This window comes from Nelusetta ayraudi, unplaced genomic scaffold (assembly GCF_046127955.1).
Source record: "Nelusetta ayraudi isolate G7.1 ecotype Tasmania unplaced genomic scaffold, CSIRO-AGI_Nayr_v1 ptg000071l, whole genome shotgun sequence".
In the NCBI taxonomy this organism is placed as follows: domain Eukaryota; kingdom Metazoa; phylum Chordata; class Actinopteri; order Tetraodontiformes; family Monacanthidae; genus Nelusetta; species Nelusetta ayraudi.
The window spans coordinates 1,870,957-1,892,337 of NW_027466121.1; the positions used below are offsets into that span (position 1 = coordinate 1,870,957).

General features: G+C 46.5%; 1 protein-coding gene across 2 annotated transcripts in view; it reads right to left on the bottom strand.

Moving 5' to 3' along the window:
* Window positions 1-21,381, bottom strand: part of znf423 (zinc finger protein 423) — a 134,867-nt gene that overhangs the window by 43,269 nt on the left and 70,217 nt on the right. For both annotated transcript variants that reach the window (XM_076042661.1, XM_076042660.1), the window contains exons 17-18: window positions 20,773-20,989; window positions 19,306-19,390 (exon numbers count right to left, since the gene is read on the bottom strand). In XM_076042661.1, coding sequence (XP_075898776.1) covers window positions 19,306-19,390; window positions 20,773-20,989 — 302 coding nt within the window. The remainder of the gene's footprint in view (window positions 1-19,305; window positions 19,391-20,772; window positions 20,990-21,381) is intronic.

A 21,381-nucleotide genomic window follows, 5' to 3' on the forward strand; every position in this document is an offset into this window, starting at 1 on the left:
TGGCCCTGGGTATGGACTCAGCGTGTGTGCGTGTGTGTGTGTGTGTGTGTGTGTGTGTGTGTGTGTGTGTATTCGCGTGTGCGTGTGTGTGTGCGTGCGTGTCGGTGTGGTGCTGTGAGGGTCCCTGTGGGTGTCCACCCTTTCAGCGGCAGGACTGCCAACTTATAACCCCCCCACCAACCTACGGTCTCTCCTGCTGGGCAAAGATAGGGAGAGGGGGAGGGGAGGAGGGGAGGAAAGGAAGGGGGGGGGGGGGAGAGAGAGAGGTGGAGCTCAGAGAAGGCAAACAAAATAAATGAAAGGACGGGGCCGAGGAAGTCATTGGGACTAAAGTGCAGACGAAAGAGAAATGCATCCAAATATAATACATGGGTCCACACATATTCCATCAGGGTTTCACTGCCGTTTGAAATGATTTTCATCTTCTCCTCCTTCTCATCATTGGTCTTGTATTCAATGTCGTGTCATATTTTCCATATCAACTAAAAGCATTTGTGTCAAAAAGTTGATGTTCCTATAAAATCCACTTCATCTGTGGAACATGTGCGCAGGCGCGCGCGCGCACACACACACACAAACACACACACACACACACACACAGACGTGCGCGCGCACACAGAGACACACAGGACCCCACGCTGTTGTAATTAAAGGTGTCCTTGACAACGAGATCGGCCACTTTCACACTCTTTAAGCCCGAAAACGTCAAGGCGGAACAACGCGCGCGCACCCCGTGCACGCTGCTCCTTGCACTCATCGCTCTTTGTCATCGACACATTCATGGTCAATCTAGTGAGATCAACCACACACACACACACACACACACACACACAAACACACACACACACACACACACACACACACACACACACACACACACACACACACACACACACACACACAGCAACTCTGATGCGAATGCATTTCGTCTTTTTGCAAAATCATAACAAAACAACAAAGTAAAAATTCCCGCAGCTGTCAAACATAAACAAATTTAAATCAAAAAACAACGGCAACATTAAAAGGTAAAATGTTTCTGTCTGTGAATTGTTCAGGTGGCTTGTTGGTTGTTTTCTCTCTCTTTTTTTTTTTTTTTTAATATTCTGAACATCGAGAGCTCCTGGAAACACTGTCGTCTGCAGAGAGTGTGTTTGCGTTCCAGGCCATGTCTTTACATTAGGCTTAGCGCTGCTGCAGAGCACTGGGACCGCTGTGTACACTCCATCTGTATGCGTGGTGTGGAAGTTTGTGCGTGCGCCCCTGCGTGTGTGTGTGTGTCTGTCAGGGAAGGTGCGAGAGAAACGAGAAAAAAGACGGAGAACGGAGGCGAGTCGTGCATCGTCCGGACGCTGCATCTGCATGTGTTCTCGCCGCGCGTTGCCTGAGCGGGTCGGGGGGGGTCCAGGTGCTGGGACCTGCTCGCGTCCCTGGGCAGGGAATGCAAGGATCCCCGGACTCTGCCCCTGCTCCCTGCTAACGAGCTAACCGCCGCACACACTCAACCTCGTATGCAGTTTTCTCTTCCATGAACACGGCTAAGCGCGCACACACAGCTACACCCACGTACCACATCGATCAGGGCTTTGCCCCGAGGGTCGCTGTGCGCCCCGTTAGCCAACCGCTAAGGACTAAACGCCTCAGGACACGTTGCACCCCCCCACTTCCTCCCCGCCCTGCTTTCCACTGGAACACACACAAAAATACGTACATGCAAACGTGCGGATGCGTCATCTGTATTCAGACCAGAGTTGGACCTTGATGCTGCCGCACACACAAAAGATGCAGAACTTGCAGTGCACCTCAGCCCCCCCCCCCCAAAAAAAAACACTTTGCCATAGCAACGACACATATGGTTCACAACTGGTACAAATTACTGAACACTGAAAGAAAAATCATCACACAGTGAGAGATTCTGTTCTAATTACAATGACATCATGCCTCACTTTTATTCCAGAATATCATGTAATCTAACTCGTGTGCAGACACAGACTGACTCTTATATTTATTAATTTACTTGCAAACACACATACACGCGCACGCACGCTCGCGCACACACACACGCCAGGCTTCCGTGGCGTCACCAGAACCCATTAGCAGACACATTAAGTGGTTACAACACCAGGCTATTAAACTTTATGGCCATTATTATTGGAGACGACAATTAGTGCTGCTATTACAAGCCTGCAAGATAGAAAGCTGGAGGTGGACAGCAGGTCATATTTGCTTGGTCATAGCCACAGAGTGTTAAACGACAGACTGGGAGTCCAAATAAAAATTAGCTGAAGCTCCCTTAAGCTAATTTAAGCTAATTCCCATTGCGGAGCGTTAAAGGAACTCTGTATGTGTGTGTTTATGTTTTCAATTGAGATACAAACAAAAACATAATACAAACTGTGACCAATTGCTAAATAATGACTGCAAAGTAAATTCCAGCTGAATTCAGAACAAATTGCTTTCCGTGAAAAAAAAATAATGCTTTGGACCAGGTGTTATTATTAGAAACTAACCTGATGCAGGCAGGTGTGCTGAGCCAAGCAAGTATAAAGGTGAGCATCTGGATGAATTAGAGGTTGAAAAAAAAAAAAAAAAAAAAACAGGAGAGAGGAGGGAGAAAACTTGTCCTCCACTCTGGGCTTAAAAAAGCAAGGGAGGAGCGGAGGGGAAGAAACGAACAGACAGCAGAGGAGGAGGGAAAGTTTGGAGGCAGGGAGACGGCGAAAGGACAGTTCCTTCCTCTGATGCAGTATGCTGTGTGTGTTTGTGAGTGTGAGTGAGGGGAGCTGCACATTTGTGCCTGTTTGTGTGTATGAATTATTCAGGTCCATGGAGAGGGCAGCCTGCTGCGGTAATGAGGAGGACATGCATTGATAGCAAATATTGCTGGTGGGAAGCTATCGATCTGACAACCATTTGTCCAAACTTTAGTCAGGAGGCTGGAGGTTTCTGCCGCCTTTACTCACCGGCTAGCAGACAGACAGACGCGACAGTTTACAAGTTGATGAAAAGGGGGAACGGGAAACAGCGGCTTCAGGCAAAATGTAAATTGACCGACTGATTGACAGTCTGAGTTAAGATCACCAAATAATCCTCATTATCTTCATCTTCTGGTTCAGAATCAGAATTGGAATCAGAAGCTTTTATTGTCATTGTAAAAAGAGCAGACGGTGAAATTGGAGGTGCTACTCCTGCTTTGTGTTTTAATATGGTAAAATTCAATAAGATAAAAAAAAAATAAGTACATTACAAAATAGAGAACAGATAGTTTGAAGTAAGGAACCTATTTGGTTCCTGCCTACACACACACACACTTAACAACACTTAATACACATTTTATACACATATACACACTGACATATACTAGTATATACACACACATAGATGCATATACAGTATATGTATGTATATATACATACAAAGATACATATACTTTATATATGTGTGTGTTTTGCTCTTTAATTCTGATTTCACTGGTGGCTTTGTAAAGATTTCAGGCAAAAAGCATCTGGGAAGATTTTGCCAGACTGCGCAAACAGTGGAGGAGACAAAAGCTAGTTCCTGTTATTGGTGATTTAAACCCCGTCTGACTGGTCTTCTTCCACCCCATGGAAGCGGAGTACAGTACTGAAAAGCTCACAAAGTCAAAACAAAACAAAAAAAATATCTTTCCTACACCAGACACACACACACACACACACACACACACACACACACAGGCTTTCTTTGCTAGTGTCGCCATGTCAGATATTCCAGGTTAGGCAGAGCACTGGGGAAATTACACTTCTAGCTCGGCCGCCGGCGCTGGGTCGGTACGCCTGTCTGTGCGTGAGGGGGTGTGGGGGGGAGGCGGGGGGGGGAGACCAGGGATCTCATGGGGCAGCGGCTACCGTGGGGGAAGTGGACAGACAATGGAGAGAGAGAGGAGGCACCGGGAGAGAGGATGAGGATGAGGGAGGAACGCCATGATGGAGTGCAGGACAGGGAAGCGGCAGAGATTAAGGGAGAACATTCAAGAGCAAAAGGACTGATGGCAGCCGGACCCAGTGTTGCCTCAGCCGGTCCCACAGCTTCCCATTACGTGAGTGGGGAATTCACACCACTGGGTCAAAGGGTTTTGTCTTCATAGGTTTGTGACCAAATTCAAATGAAGTGGGGTTTAATCAGCGGGGGACGTTTGAAAGAAAAAGTATGCGGCGAAAAAATTGAATCAAGGATGCCACAAATTCTCTTCTGACGGAGGAAAACAACACTTGATTGTTAGCCGATGCACGGTTGGGAAAAGAGAGCGGGAAAAACCTTGGGGCTCAAGATTTTGTAGAGACTTAAAGCTGTAAGTTGCAGCATTAAAATAAAAATGATATTGAATTGGTCACATCAGCTTCATCTGGGAGAAACTCTGAAAGTTACGATATCAATGTCAGCCCTTTGGTCTTATGGTGAAAGAACAAAAGGGGGGGGGGGAAATCCCAATAAGTAATTCTAATGACTTAATAAGCAAACAGGAGAGCAATCTATTCCAATGAGGATGGTCACTGTATTGGGCCGTACGATGTCGCAGGAGCCACTAAGGCTGTAAAAAGAACGAAAAAGCGCAAAATGAAAAAAAAAAAAACGAGTAAAAACGCTTGGCTTCGACCTGTATCACGGAATCAGAGCTCGCCGTCGCCGCCGCTGACGCCGCCGCCGCCGCGCTCATCATCCGTCGGCGTGCTGATTTATTCCACCCCTCCTGCGAGAGGTGAAAGCGGTCGCCGCAAACTTTTTCCCGCACAAAGCCCGGCGGTTCGTCTGACACAAAGTGGCGCACCGGGAATCAAACCACTCTGAGCGGGCGGCGGAGGACGGAAATGGTGCACACCTCCGGGTGCCAGTCACGCTGCACACGTGCACGCACAATTACTGCCAATCACGGCGCCGTCGCAGTCACATTCTCCCCCTTTGTCGCTTGCTCTCTTGTTTTTTTTTTTTCTCTCTCTCTCTCGCTCCCTCTCTCACACACACACACACACGCGCGCGCGCGCGCACACGCGCACACACTCACATGTGCGCAAACTGACACGGCCACCCACCCTCACCGGAACAGTCTGACCTCAGCCTCTCCTTCACCTGTACAGACCAGTAATTACCATGTGACACCAGACGGGCGAAAACCACTCTGCAATTAGCGCGACAGCGAGACAAAGAGTGACGGGGGAATTTTTTATTTGATTTCTTTTTTTTTTTTTTACATGTGACTTATATTAACGTGTTCACCTCATCGCAGGGCTGATCTTTACCCCATTCTTCCCGCTAAATAAACTAGCAGAGGAAGACGAGTTGCGTTGTCTTCATTGACGCCGCCGTTGATGAAAACGCTCCCGCTTCAAAAAGGTTTTTTCCGCCGCCCAACAATTCAATTTATTTTATTTTTCTTCACCCCTCCCCCTCCCCCCCGCGTGGTAACAAACGGGGGCTCGAGCATCGACCGAGCTCGACGCGACGCCACCTCCGTCGCCGCCCGCCGCCGCCGCCCGCTGCCGTCTTCTGCGTGATGGCTAAATTAGACCGGACACTGATGTGAGCAGCGGGGGAGGAGGGCGCGATCAAGGAGGTAGATTACATGCGAGACGGGCAAGCGATTGGAGCCGCGAGAGTGTACGGGAGAAGGGCAGCTGCATCTAGGACACGCCTGTCTCCTCAACTATAAAGAAAAAAGAGAGAGAGAGAGAGAAGAAAAAAAACATCTGGATAGCATCCAAAAGTGCTATGCATCAACACACACACACACACGAACCCTCCCGCACACTCTAATGAAGCCCCGGTAGTGACGGAGAGCAGCAGGGAGCGGCGCGGATCGCCGAAGACAAGCACGTATGAGCCTCCGCCGCCCAGTGTGTGCGCGTCTGCGTGCGCGCGTGCGTCTCCGGCGGGATAATTACGGCGCTCCTCGGCAGCTGAGCGTGCCAGATGTACTGGGAGAAGGAGAAGGAGGAGGTGGTGGTGGTGGCGGTGGTGGGAGGGCGGGTGAGGGAGGGAGGGGGAGGAGGCGCAGCAGCGGGAGCAGAGGGGAGCCCAGCACCAGGAGCAATGCAGCAGGGAGCGCACAAAGTGTTATGTGAATACATTAGTGCGAGTGCGCTGTGTACCTATGCACTGGTGTGTGGCCATGTGTGTCCCTCTACCTGTGTGTGTGTGCGTGTGTGTGCGTTTGTGTATAATGTCTCAGAATGAGACATTTCCAGATGGATGTCCATGCTGGTGCGTAGAAATGGTGCGCGTGTGTGCGCGAGCGCGCATGTGTGTATGCTTGTGTATTTGGCAAGGCCAGTTGTGTTTCCTGCCATCCACCATTAGCAGGTTGGCTCTCTAACAAATGAGCGCCGCTCGTCCAGGAGAAAAGAGGGGAGACGCGACGGCGGAGAGGGACGGGGGGGGGGGGGGGAGAGCGAGACGACCGCGGCCGCGACCACGTGGGCGTGCGAGGGGTCGAGGAGAGCGGCGGGGATCAGAGAAGTCGGGGGCAGCAGGAAGGCAAATTGGGGAAAGAAAAAGGGAATGAAGTTTTCCTGGCTGCACGGTGGGCGCAATTTGAATGATTTGCATACGGCGGCGGTGGGGAGAACACCCTCCATCGCTTTCCTCCTCCACTTAGTAGCTGCGTTTCCATTACCCCTAGAATTGCGCAAAAGCTGAATATCGCAATAAGAACTGGTAATGGAAAAGAGCAAACTTCGAAAAACCTCTTAAATATCGCCGAAAGGTTTTGATGCTCTCATGAGGTGGGGTTTTCAGACGTATCGATATAGAGAAATATCGTAAAAGTGTCAAACGTGCATTTGCATTTACAGGGGGTCACATGACCAGTTCACTTCGAGTGAAAATGGCGCATTATGTTTGGACGGAGGGGGAGACGGATGGGCTTGTGCACAATGGTGGTGAAAATATGCAAGTGCACAATTCCGCCTCGCAGGATGATGCGGAAGTTTCCAAAATGAGTGAATGTGAAGTACGGTTAGGTTCACCTCAAGGCTTTGGAATCATTGCCATTTTAGCTTATACAGCAAGTAAATATACACATCTTGTGTATCTGTGTTTTGTGCTTATATTGCTCTATGTACTGTACCGCCTCTGTGTCTAGAATAAAGTGCTAAAGCAAAATAGAGCCTGATAGCAGCTTTAACTCTGTAACCACGTTGAGGATTAGGAGCCATACAAAAAGACAAAACACACACCATAACAACCGCATTGCTAATGGCACACTCCTCTAAGAGCACCACAGGTTCTTGTGCTCAACACGCATGCAGTATGGCAGAACATGAGAGTGTGCAGCCTCCGCTGCCATAATCTAAGCAAAGATCAATAAAGGAGAGGAAAGGAAGCAAACACAGTCTATGAAACAGGAGGGCAAGAACGTAAGAGCTCCTCTCCTCCCTTGCTGTCACCTTGCTCACCCAACGGGGAGACGGCGAGGCACCCAGGGAAATTACAGATAGCAGAATGCATTGATTTGCCCGGAATGAAGTGTGCGCATGCCTGCGCGTGTTTTTGTCAGAAGGCCTTTGTACCGCAATAAAGAGAACAGCCGGGCCGACATCTGTTTAGAGACGAAAGATAAGAGCGACAGTGTATACTGTTGTTTCAACCTTCCTGTCTGCCGCGCTCTCACTCCTGCCTTCTCCTGTCGTCTGCTGTGTAATTAAGAGCCAAAGAAAACCCTTCAACCTCTCCCAGCTTGGCTTTTGCATCCCGCCTCACGCTGTGTTGTTGCCTGTCTTAAAACAATCTTCTCCTTCTCTCCGGGAAGGATTCTTTTTTTTTTTGCCTCTCTCTCCCTCTCCTGTGCAACTCCAACATGATTCTGCAAGCTACTAAATCAATTAGCAGCTCGCTGTTGTTTCAAATGCTCCGTCGTTATTTGTCATGGTTTTCATTCAAGGCCACCAACCAAAGCAAACATGGTCTTTTGTTTTGTTTTGCAGCCAGAGGTAATCAGTTATTTGCTAATATGTTAAGTCTTCTGTTCCCTCACCTAATTGGTAAGCTGATGATTATCGTGCACTTTCCATACTGAGAACGAAAGCTTGATCTATAACTGCGCTTTGATAGCACTCTCTTCTCTATACAACACATTTTCAAAAGCACACACCTGTTTCTTAAATTTGGTGCAGCACACAGATCCGGCACCTGTTTGATTCTTAGCAAATCCAAATCTAAAAGCTTCAGTCACCTCCTGTTTTAGAGTTTAACTCATCTGTGGACTGTGTGAATTGATTTAAGTTGAATTGTCAAACAATCCTCTGAAGACTGCAGTCCGTTCTGTGGTGGTAGGTGACGCCTGTCTCCAAGTATTACCCATCAACAATCCAGCACAAGATCATTGTTTTTCAGTCAAAAGATGCATTTAACTCTGACAAAGAGCGCAGTCTCACAAAAAGTGTGTGCGAGACCCGTGAATTCAGCGCCATACTGTCAGAGACATATACACTGCATCCAAAGCGGTGGAAAAACCTCTTACTTTAGATATGCCTCATATGCACATCAGCATTCTGACAATAGAGCAGCAAAAGTAAACGCTCTTGCCAGTCGTCTACACAACCAGGCAAGAGTTTGGACCCTCTTCTCATTTCATGGTTTTCCTCTCATTTGCAGGATGACTTATATTGCAGATTCTCACTGAACGTATCAAAACGATTAATGGGCACATATGGAACTATGTACTAAATATGTATGTATCTACAATGTCGAAAGTAGTCGAGATAAAGAGAAAAACCTTGTGCACGAAGGTGTCCAAACTTTTGACTGGTCGTTTATATGCCTCATACACGATGCACTTGAGCTGCTGTTTGTATCACTGCATTAGGAATAACATTGAGAAAAGCACAAACACGCAGGGAGAGAAAATGAATTGGACCGTGGTTGGACCGAGCGAACGACGCTGCCACTTTGCACATCAATTTGCAGCTGTTCGCAACGCCATTAATAACATAAAACACTCCCACAGTGGAGTGACACTCTGTGTTTGTCCGTCCGTCCGTCCGTCCGTCCGTCTGGCACCACCTTCCCCTCTCTCAGCTGGTTCAAACATGGCTAGCAAGGTGACCCTGAATCACAGGCTGGCTGTCTAAGTGTGGACGTCTCTGTACACGTCCATTGGTGTGTGTGTGTGTGTGTGTGCGTGTGCGCGTGTGCGTGTGTCCAGTCCCAGTAATTAACACCAGCCTCTAATGAAGTCCAGCTGCTCTGCAAGAGGACGGAGCGAGAGCCAAAATCTGTCTGAAATCCCCCTCATCCCGTTTGTCTCTTTCCCGCTCTTATGACACCGTCTCCATCCAGCTCGCTTTATTCCTCCAGCTCCACCCATCTGCACATCCACCCTCTCTGCATTTCACCCCGCTTCTCAGTCTCCCAATGCTAGCGCCCCCTAGAGTCCTGCCATTGCTCTCACGTCGTCTGCCGCCCGTCAGCGTGAAATTTAATGCATTTGATGGGTCATCGCAATGGTGTGCAAGCGTGCAGACGCGGGTGGAGAGGCGTCTCAGATGTGATGTGCGCTGAAGGAGTGCCAAGCGAGAATGAGGAGTACAAAACTGTGTGTGGGGGGGGAGATCGGCCTCAGAGTCAGTGGCACTCAGGAAAAACAGGAGGCGGAGCAGGAGGTTGTAGAGATTAAAAACGTTGAGCTTCTCTTTGGGAGTGACCAGGGATGGACGGGATCAGGAGTGAGCACATCAGAGGGCCAGCGCATGTTAGATGTTTTGGGGATAAAGGTGGAGAGGCCAGACTGAGATGGTTTGGACATGCACAGAGGAGAGGGAGAGTGAAGATCAGTGGAGGAGGGAAGTGGCAGCAAGGAGGTCAAGAGGAAGAGCAAAGAGGAGATTTATGGATGCGGTGGAAGGAGAAGAAGATGCAGAGGATAGTGGAGATAGATGGGGGCAGATTGATAGATTGACTGTGTTGCCATCTCTGAAGGAAAAAGCCCAAAAATGAAAGGATAAAAATAATATTCACATGCACACATTTGTGATGCTTGGTATCGGCTTTGGATTATGGCTAATAATCAGTCTTCATTCTCCAACCTTCACCTGCATGCTGCGAGTGCACGGTTCCATCCAGCTCCAATGGATCTTTCAGCAAGGTGACGTCCTTTGCAACACATCAAGAGTACAAGAACCGAGAACTACAAGAATTTAGCTTTCTTATTTTGTCTTATTAACATTGAATGACACAATAATTTCCATTTTTCTGGGCCTCTGATGCAGCAAAGCCTTTTGAAATTCTCAAATACAAATATTTAATGACAATAATTGGGATTGTTTAAAATGTTAAGGATGTCCAAAACTATTTTTTCCCCAAAACTCCACCATCATGATACTTTTGGGGAGTACTGATGTCTCAGTTTTATACATACATGCATCCTCATTTTAGGAAAAAGGACAACGCGTTAACGCGTCTTGACATTGCGGAACATCGACATTAACACCCGTTATACCGCCAGTCTGATTGGCTTGCCAGGCATAAACCCTGCTACTACTACTGCTGCCGCTGCTGCCTACACACAAACACGTCGAGCCCCACTCGCTAGCAGCTGTGACAGATGTGCCTGTCACAGGAGAAAATGAATTCAGAATAGTTAGTGAATTAAGCAGGGAGTTAATTGTTGCTTTGCCCCTGTTTATGAAGCGCATAAAGGCAAAGCGCCTTGTTTGTCTTGTGACAATTAGGCGGCAGAGACGGAGCGGAAGTGTGTACGCGAGCAAGTGTGTCTGTGTGCGTGTGTGTGTTTGTAATTGTCCCGTTCTCTTTAGCAGCTGGTGCAGCCACACCTGGACAGGCTGGTGGAGAGAGTGAGCGAGGGGTGGGGGAGGGGGTGGGGGGGGCGGCGGCTGGAGAAACAGTATGGTATATGCGTCTGTCTTTGGCCACGCTGAGACACACACGTATACGCAGGTTTAACAAAGATATCACTCAGACAAAGTAGACAATTTCTGCCATTAAGGTAGCTGATGTAGCGTTAATGCAAACACTCTCGCCGGCAAACGTCAAGCATCACAAACAACCCCCCTCTATCCCTCTCTCGATCTCTCTCTCTCACACACACACAACACACACACACACACACACACACACACACACACACACACACACACACACACACACACACACACACGCTATTTTGTGTCCCTATCCCTGTCCTGGTTGGATCTCTCCCAGTCTATTTGTCAGTGTGTCCTATTAGGTTTCCAAACAGCTTGTAATGACTGGTAATAAACAGCAGAAGAAAAGGAAGGTAAATCAAGCGAGAAGACGACAAAATGAGCTCTCCAGGGGACCGCCGTGCCCACACAAAAAAACACACAGGGACACACAAGCGTGTGCGCGCACACACACTCTCTCTCTCTCACACACACACACACACACACACACACAGTTCTGTTTATGTATTCTGTTTGTGCATTGTGCGCAGTCAATAACACATTTTAGGAAACTAAGTGATGGCAGAAATTCTCGGCTAAAACACGAATGGAGCGACGCATTACTGCGTCAACTGTCCACACCGTCAGCAAATAATCATCGGGACACTGCGATGATAAATCTTACGACGGTCCACGGCGAACTCTTTTCTCTGTTGCCCAGAGGCGTGAAATGGTCCTCCCTGCCATTCTCTGTCAATGGAGTGTTGCAGCATCTGTCATGAGTACAATGGCAAAAGTGCACCAGAGGCAACCCTGATGACCTACTGACAAAAAAAATTCATTTGGCTAGAACAAATGAAGAGAAGAATGTGGTTATAGTGAAAGGTTCCACTCAGAATGGTGTGGGAATATATTTTTGGTTAATTTCCCAACTTTCCCTAAAGGTTTCAAGCTAACGGGCCTTGGACTGTATTGTGTCTGGTGGCTCTCTTAACATCATAAAGACTGTGGATAAATATAAGGTCAATTTTTGCATTTCTTTATATAACTCTCACCTGTTAAATACAAGTGATGTATGAACGTGGTATGATGATGGCCACATCACTTCACCAGATAATCAGAATAAATGTGTTATTCATCGCCTTGTCTCGTCTTTTTCTTCTCCCTTCTTCTCCTTCTCCTTCTCTTCCCTTCCCCTCTCCGCCATCCAAGCCTCTGTGGTCCTCCCTCCGTCTTCCTCCCTCCAATCCCTAGTTCCTTCATCATCGCTCCCTCCCTCCCTCTGGTGTCATGGCTCGCTGGCTCCAGGTGGCGAGGGAAGGAGGGAGGAAGGGATGTTGGGAAGGAGGGAAGGAGGGATGGACGACGTGAGGAGGGGCGGGGTTGTGTGGGCTGCTGTCATCTGTTCCCCTGTTCATACCATCACAGTGCCGACAAACAGTCTGCTTATGTACTTCTCCCTGGCAAAAATGTTCACGGATCAGGTTTGCGTTTCCATTACCCTTAGAATTGCGCAAAACCTAAATATCTCAATAGAAAACTGGTCATGGAAATGCCGAAACTTCAGAAAAATCGTCTCAAATATCGCTAAAAGGTTTTTACGCTACGAGGTGGTTGTTCAGGCGTATCGATATGAAGGTATATCACAAAAGGGTCATGGAAATACTATTTTTTGCATTTATACGTCATCGGACATGACGTACGGGTCACGTGACCAGTTCACTTCAAGTGAAAATGGCACGTTATGTTTGGACACAGGAGGAGACGGAATGTTTAGGTAATCAAAGAGAAAAATATAGCAAACATTCTTGACAGCAAACAAACGTAAACAAACAAAAGCAAACGTAACGTACAAGACTTTACGAGAATTCTCGCGGGAGACGAGATTTTACGAGGATTGCGGCTTATGCGCTTCACATCATTCAACGGAAACACCTGCCAATCGCAACTGGACTTTGTCGAAATTTTAGAAATGTCTTTTTTATTTTGCGAAAAACTGTAATGAAAACGCAGATACAGAAATGACAGAACTGCATAAATCTGCCCCAAAAGTTAAAGTCAAGGCAAAAAAAAAAACACTTTTCCAAATCATTTACTTCTTACCCAACTAAAAAAAAATCAATTTCGACACCATAACCTTGACATTTGTTTCAAAAAGTGGTAAAAGATTCATTCGAGAAATGAAACATGCTGAGAGTCCACTATGATATTTCTTTTTCATTTGAAATCATCTGATTTTTATGCTGTAGCGACAGATCGATCTTTAGACTCCTCGCTCATGTGTCAGCAGCTGTTACCATGCTGACCGCTGTGTCGGAGTTGATCGCGCTCCTCCGAGGCAACATGTAATTACCTCGAAACACACTCAGACAGGATTAGCATTGCTTAGTAGCGGCTTCCTGGCATCGACAGGGCATCTGACAAGCTGTCATTTTCGCACAGACTGATCAAATTGTCATCGGCGCTACACGTCAAACACAACAAATCGGCATCAGTTGGGTCGAGTGACCCGGACGGCAAATGACTGCAATGAATTTCTTCATCGCGCCACACCAGCCGCTGACAGATTAGTCTGGAGCCGATTCACTCAGGTGCATCAGGGCGGAAGGAAACAGCGACGTCGTTCGCCGGTTGGTGCGTCTCGCACACACACACACACACACATGAACGGAGCCTCGACCGCATTATCCACCTCCATTGACTCTAAAAGCTTCTTATTCGCCTCATTAAGTCATCAGTGACACAAAGTAACCGCACCAGAACCTCAGCGCTACCGCATACACAAGCGCGCAGATACAGTAGGTGAGTGTGTGCATGTGTAAATAGGAGGAAGGGATATGGGTGGTGGGGTGGGTGGTGGGGGGGGAGGGGCAGACAGAAGTGTGCGGAGACATTCGGAGGCTCAGCTGGACCCCTTGGGAAGGCTGCTTAGGCAGCAGGGCTGACATTAGTAGTCAGGCACATCACAGCCTTCACTGCAAGGCTTGACAAACAGGCTGAATGCTAGTTGGCTCTTCTCGACCGGCACAACACTGTGACCGCGAGCAACAAAACAAGCGCCCTTAAAGGGACAGTTCAACATGTTGGGAAATTTGCCTGGTGCCATAATCCCTTTTTTTTTTTTTGGGGGGGGGGGGGTGGGTGGATGTTGACTGGGCAGGTCTCAACTTCTCAACCGGATTGTGTAATTGGATGGGTTTTGAGTGAGACCTGTGCCGTTCACCTCCCTTTAGTTCACGTTCAAGTTCAAGTATCTCTGATCCCACTCATCTCAAAACAACGGGCACTGATCGTTAAAAGGGAATCTACCCACTCGAACGGCTACAGCAATTGTGGCAATAGGTGAAATTAGCCAAACTGTCGGCTTGTCCCTTTTAATGACGGCCGACACGTTAAGGGAACAGCAAGCCGTGAAAAGAAGGGCCTCGTCATTCCGATCCGTGCCTTTCATTCGAAAACTATTAAGAGGCGCGAGGCTTGAAAGCAAAGGTTTGAAGTACAGTCATGAGCGTGGCAGCCTCTTTGATGTGGCTGCAGTTTAAAAACCCCAACCCAAACCACTGATGGCCAAACCTGTGAGGAATGTGAACCCAACACTATTAGAAGGCGTTGATGTAAATAAGTAAGTAAAGCTCATGCTGAGGACACATCATTAGCCACCACACTCCACAGGGAGCACTTAGATCCAGGTGAGTGGGCACTCAATACCTCCAAGGCATCTGCCTGTGTGTGTGTGTGTGTGTGTGTGTGTGTGTGTGTGTGTGTGTGTGTGTGTGTGTGTGTGTCTGTGTCTGTGTCTGTGTCTGTGTGCGTGTGTAGGACAATGAATCATGCAACTAGCAGCAGGGATTGAGGTGAATGGGCAGCTGGGGTGCAGGGTAACAGGCAAGGACTCACACAATTTAGGTTGAATTTAATATCAAACACAAAGATATTTGTTGTTTGTGTGTTTGTCTGTGTGTTTGTTTGTTTGTTCCCTTCGACGTGATACTTTGCGTTACGTCTGCTTCCTGACACCACTACATCATGCAATGTGGTGGTATTCAGACGTGGTCACTAAAAAAAGTTGACATGGGCGATTCCTTAATTTACTTATGTAATGCATGATAATGCAATCCGTTAATATTTGCACATTCATTCACTTCGTAATATTTTGTTAATAGGTTAGGCCATATGTAAATGCTGCATTGTCTCATTTCTTTTGGATTTCTGAGGATGTTGTCGTTTTTCAGGAAGCACAATCACATTCTTTTTGAGGTGATCCGCAACAGAGGCCATTCAGTGAAGCCATCTGACAGTGGTCTAAAACAGGATTTTACAGACATGCTTCATATGCATATTTGAAAATCCTTTTGAAAGTGTAAAACATTTGTCAGAATGCCTCCGACAAGATACTTTTCACTGTAAGCACCGAGTAAGTGATCCAATGAAAATACTAAATTGGATAATTAGTAATACTACACAGTAACCTTCCAACCCCACTGGCATGTATATATCAAAGGAAACAAGGGGATGAAATGCTGATGGGCAGGCAGTGAGACAACACAATGCTGCCTTGCTCAAAGTGTGGGCTAAGGAGACAGAAAGGGGACAAACCTTGCCAAGAGGTGGGCTCCTCTACTGGCCGTCCAATAGGAAGGTGGGGATGGGGGAGAGCGGAGGAGAGACGGTTAGTAATTAGCAGACTGAGCCTTGTAGGTGAAGGAGTTGGGAGCAGAGAGAAGGAGATATAACCTTGACATCACTAAAAAAACAAAAACAAAACATGGATCCTCTAAATCGGTCATATCCACTGGTGGAGGTGAGATGTGCCTGTTTTTTCACCATGTAAAGTCATGCAGCTCAGCTCAGGTGCGTCTTAGCCACTCGTTTGCTTTCCAGCCGAAGTTCAGGTGAACTGGCTTTAAAATTCATTCATAGGGTCAGCCCATCACAGCCCAAACCAAACCAACTCTATAAAGCTGTCATTTTCAGAGCCGTCTGTCAGTGGAACTCCTTAACAATTAATATAAGAAGCGTCAAGGGTAGTTATAGATTTATTTATTTTTTTAAATCACTTAAACAGATGCTAGTGAATGCAAGCCATATGGATGATTCTCCTTGCTTCATGTACTCATAGACTGTGAAATTATTATGTATTGTCAGTTTTATAACTCAATTTTTTCCTGCACTTTATTTGGTCTTATACACTTTACTCTTCACTCTGAGGTTAATGATGATCGAATTGTATTGAAGTGATGTAGATATGGTGTTTGTAGGTTCTGTGAACTTTTGTTTCTTTTTCCGCTTTTTGTATTGTGTACTATGTATGTATTCATGTTTATATGTTGGCGTAATGTTTGTATTGTATGTATGAATTCAGGAAGATTAGCAACGACAGCTGTGGAAGCTGCATCTGAATAAAGAATACAGACTAAAGTTGGCGTTAACTTGTCGAGGCTGGTTGGTGTTTCAGACCAATAGGAAGGGGAGACCACCTGCTGTGGGTGCCTCTTTGTGTGCAGACACCGCCGCAAGTTTGGGAGGTGAAGACGCACATATTTAATGTGCGTGTGTGTGTCTGTGTGTGTTTTTAAGAGGTGAGGTCTCACACTGTGAAATCTCGACTGAGGTGATTAGTCAAGCATTAGCAATTGCATGTAGCACTGCCGTCGAGGACCTTATTTAGTTTCACTCGTGGTGTAATGTGAGGGTAAAATAAAAAGGCTTGAGATGTTTCCAATTGACTTTGTCACAGTTTTCATCTTTTTATGTTCAGAGACAACACTTCAAGTGCCTCTTGTTTTATTGTTCAATCTCAAGAGGGACGAGTGGACATTTAGTGTCTTCACGTCACACCGTCGCACAGGGAGAGACGTCCTTAATGATGTGCAGCTGCAGAGAATTAAACAGGAAAGTCTGGCCAAAATCCCAGAGGTGTCGTCCGAGGAGACCCGCACGTTCCCGTACACGCGAGCACGTGCGCAACCAAGCAACAATGTTTTGTTTTTTTTAGTTGAGCGTGCGTGTGTTTCTATCTATTCTCTTATATGCTTTTGACCTTAAAGCCACCTGGTCCTCGACCGGTCCTGCATTTGTTGTCACAAACATGTTGACGCTGCAGCAGTCAACATCCTTTGACCTCAGGATGGCAGCCCCTCGCCAAGCCTCTAAACTTTTCCTTAAAAATCTAACAGCAACACCTGCCAGCGCAAAACTCCACCACCAGTAGGATCATCATCAAGGGTCAACACAAGCAGAGGAAGACCAGAACAGCAGTAAAAGGATTTCAGGCTCGATACAAATTGAAAAAAGCATGTAAACTGAAAAATGTAACAGGTTAAGGGGGCGGGGGGGAGGAGCAAGAGTTGTAATGTTGTTTTCCAAACAGCGCACAAGAATTGCATATGTATCACACCACAGCGAGATGTGCGCTGCCTGCGCTGTTGTATGTTTTGAACCAAACTCAAAAACACCAAGCAATCCTCTGAGGCCTGTTGATACCTGAGGCAAGGATGGATAACTCCATCTCCTCCTCGCTCATGTGTGGGAGAGGCTTGTGTGTGTGTGTGTGTGTGTGTGTGTGTGTGTGTGTGTGTGTGTGTGTGTGTGTGTGTGTGTGTGTGTGTGTGTGTGTGCGCATAACAAGGGGCACTGCCGCTATCATTTCAACAATTCATTAAACCGTAATCCAGACAGGGTTTTTGCCTGTCTTTGCATTAGTTCAGCTTTAGCTTTGCTTTGCACAAAGCTCAAACATTCTGCGCGTTACATTTTAGAGGTTAACACAGATCCAGCTGTGACAATTAGCCTCCGGGCTCGAGGTCATGTTTATGGTAACACGGGGTCTAAGTAGTGAAGCAGCACTCGCACAGGACACCCCAAGCATCATAGCAACGCATCACGTGATTAGTCTTACGCCAGTAGTAACAAATGGAGGTAGATAGTCAGAGGTATTAAGGCGTAAAAGAAAGCGAAAAGCTACCCACCTGAAGTCAGGCCTCATCAGCTGTGGACAAACCTGCTCGACCAAACAGCTGTCAAGTATAAGTGGGGCTATGCAACCAACTAAGTATGAAAATGCAGGGTCAGTTAGTGGATTGCAAAAAAGTCTTTAATGTGCCGTGAAAAAAATGTAAGGAAACAGCGAAATTAGAGAGGAAACGTTGCAGTTTTGTCCCCTGGTGTTGCTGTGAATTCCTGTCTGTTTCTTCTTTCTGTCATCTGTTTTTTTTTTTTTCTATTTCTCCTGGGATGTGGATTGGGTCAGGTTGAAGAAAATTCAGTAATATGATCTGACCAGGCTCTCAAAAATAATCTGCCTAAATTTCATAATTAATCTGTGACAGGCTTTCACACAATTAGGATGTTAATTAACCTAAAACTGCCATTACTGTGGTACGATCCATGAGTGTGTGTGTGTGTGTGTGTGTGTGTGTGTGTGTGTGTGTGTGTGTGTGTGTGTGTGTGTGTGTGCGTGTGCGTGCGTGTATGTGTGTGTGTGTGTGAAAATGCAAAAAAGGGAGAAGGCTCAGAAACAAAAGCAATAAAGTATCCAAATATATAAGGGAAAAAAATGCAGGCCAGAAAAAAAGATAGCAATCTGGTAAAGATCATCAGGAGGAATAAAATATTGAGGAAGTTAGAAAAGAAAAAATAGTAACCACCAAAAAGACTAGCGGCAAGTAAGGCTTGCAAGCGGTTGTTCCGCCATCCTTCATGTGTTTCGGACTGGTACCATGTCAAGAGTGTGGCTGTTCCGCAGGGAAGTAAAGTGAAAGCTACTGATCAAACTCCATTCTAACATCTCCAGAGATCACTGGGTGACTCAGAGCCAGCGAGCATCCAAACATTCACACAAACAACCAAAAATAAACCGGTGACTCTCTTCAACTCACTATTGAGTCCTGGAAGGCGACTGAACGGAGAGGTTCAATCGCTAAAGTAGCAAACTCGATGAAATACAAGGTTGGAGTTACCCACACAAATAGTGCGCACACACACACGCACACACACACACACCGACAAAGCATACTAATAAGAATAAGCACATTTATGGTACATTTAATCAGTGCCTAATGAAGCTTGTTACTTAGTAGATGTTTCATTGCATTACTTCAACAGTGCCTAAATAGGCTATAAATCTAATGGATTAGCACAGAGCAGGAGCTGATTGTCTCAGTCTATGCATGAAAATGTTCTATCCTATGTTCTATTTTAATTCATTTTCTTCAAAAAAAAATTCTATTTATGAAATCGAATTAAAGCAGCAATTGTTTGTGGAATTCAGCTCTCAAGCTACAGCCAATTGCAGCGCAGTTTATCTTACAACAAAAAAAAAAGAGACTATTTTAACAAAACAAATTGGTAACAGTCAAACAGTCAAGGGTCAGACACTGTGGCACGTAGAGTAAAAGAACCGCATCTCACTTACCGATCATGTGATTGGCGACGTGAATCTGGATTTCCCGCTCGGTCTCAAAGGTCATTTGGCATTTAATACACTGGTAGGTCTTCTTCTATAAAACAAACATGTAAAACACGTGTTAAACACTAATTTGACTATATTTAATAATCAGTTCAGTGCAGCTTCCTGAGTCCATGTCTGGGTCTTTTTCCAGTCTGAGAGTCATGCTGACTACATTTTAACAGAAATGTCTTTATCATCAATCATATCCAAACTGGTGCTTATGAACAAACCAGAAATTTCCCCATTCTTTTGGTTTTTGTTGTTTTGTTCAAGCAGAACAACAGAAAGGAACACATTTTACTGAAAAGAGGAACGGGGCTGCAAAATGCATCGATGTTATGAACAACTGCTCATATGAAAACCACGGAAACATTCTTTATGTCTGAATTTTAATCATATTCAAATAATAATTGCACTAATAGGAATTCCATGCTGGGATCAGAACAAGTACAAGAGCAGCCTGTCAGAAGTGTCACTGTTTTTTCAACTTCTTTCACTCCCAACACTTAACATGCCAGACATACGAACACCAGGAAGTCTCACTCGTCAAACTGAGGGGAAAAAAAGGAAAGAGAATTGATATAACACGTGCAGTCACACACTTCAGACAGAGAGAGAGAGAGGGAGAGAGAGAGAGAGAGAGAGAGAGAGAGAGAGAGAGTGAGAGAGAGAGTGAGATAGAGAGAGAGAGAGAGACAGACAGACAGACAGACAGACAGAAAAGGGGAGTAATTAATGGAGAGGGCGATTAAGAATGGAAACCTGAAGCAGAAAGTGAAGGGAGGAGCGAATCAGAACAAAGAACAAGACTGAAACTAACGGGAAAAACACACAGAGGACAGAAACTCTGTTTATCCATTCATAGCGCATTGTGGGTGCTCATGCACAAACACAGAGAGAGAGAGAGAGGGAGAGAGAGAGAGAGAGAGAGAGAGAGAGAGAGAGAGAACTCAAACTCGCATTATACTTTAGACTGAGTAGAAACAAAGGTGCAGGTGAGACAGGGGGTCCCTGGGATCTGCCTGTGTTACACACACACACACACACACACACACACACACACACACACACACACACACACACACACACACACACTCTCACTCACAAGTGCACGCTTTGGCACACACACACACACACACACACACACACACACACACACAAATGCACAACAAGCTCTGTGGACTGTCAATATCAAGCAGAGCGAACAGTTCCCACAATGCCTCAGCACAAACGCAGCCACCGGGCCCCTAAGATGGCACACACCCACACACACTGGCATATACACACACACACACACACACACATGACTCATTGAGACATAAAGGGGAGCGGGATAACACAGATTCCTGCAGCCGTGCTCAGTGATCTTCCTCATCTGACTGACACAGCACTGCGGTCCGCACACTTTTTTTCCCTCCGTCCCCGTCTCACCTTGGGCGCGGGCGACGCCTCGGCCTTCTTCCCCGCTGCGCTGGTCTCGGGGCTGACCTCCGGGTGGTCTGTCTGCACGTGACTCTCCAAGTCCTCCAAGCTCTCAAACTTCACCCCGCACTCGGGACACCTCAGGCCAGCCAAGGCCTTGTCGCTCTGCGTGTCTCCCGGCGTGGCCGCGCCTCCGATTTGATTGGGGCTCTGGCCGTTGGTGCCCCTGAAAAGATGGGGGGAAAAAAGGCAGTGCATTGAAGTGTTGGGCAAAAGGAGGTGGCCTATACATCTATGTGCAAAAGCAGGACACGGGAAATGGTAGAATGATATTTGCAGCACCTAAAATACCCTCTTTTATGTCCCTAAAGAAAACAAAATCCCTCAATTTCGATATCTTATCAATATTTGTAATCTTCGCAAGAAGGTGGAAATACTGTATGAGGCTGTGTACTGTACTGTACAGCTCAAACTGGGAGTTTCTGAGCCAAACCAACCTTGTTTACTGAATTGATGAAATCTAGAAATGGCTGTGATTGAGAGTGAAATTTCTTCTAATGCAGTCATCTGCTGTTCCATCCAGGTCAAAACTGGATGAAATGGATGAAGGACTAAAAA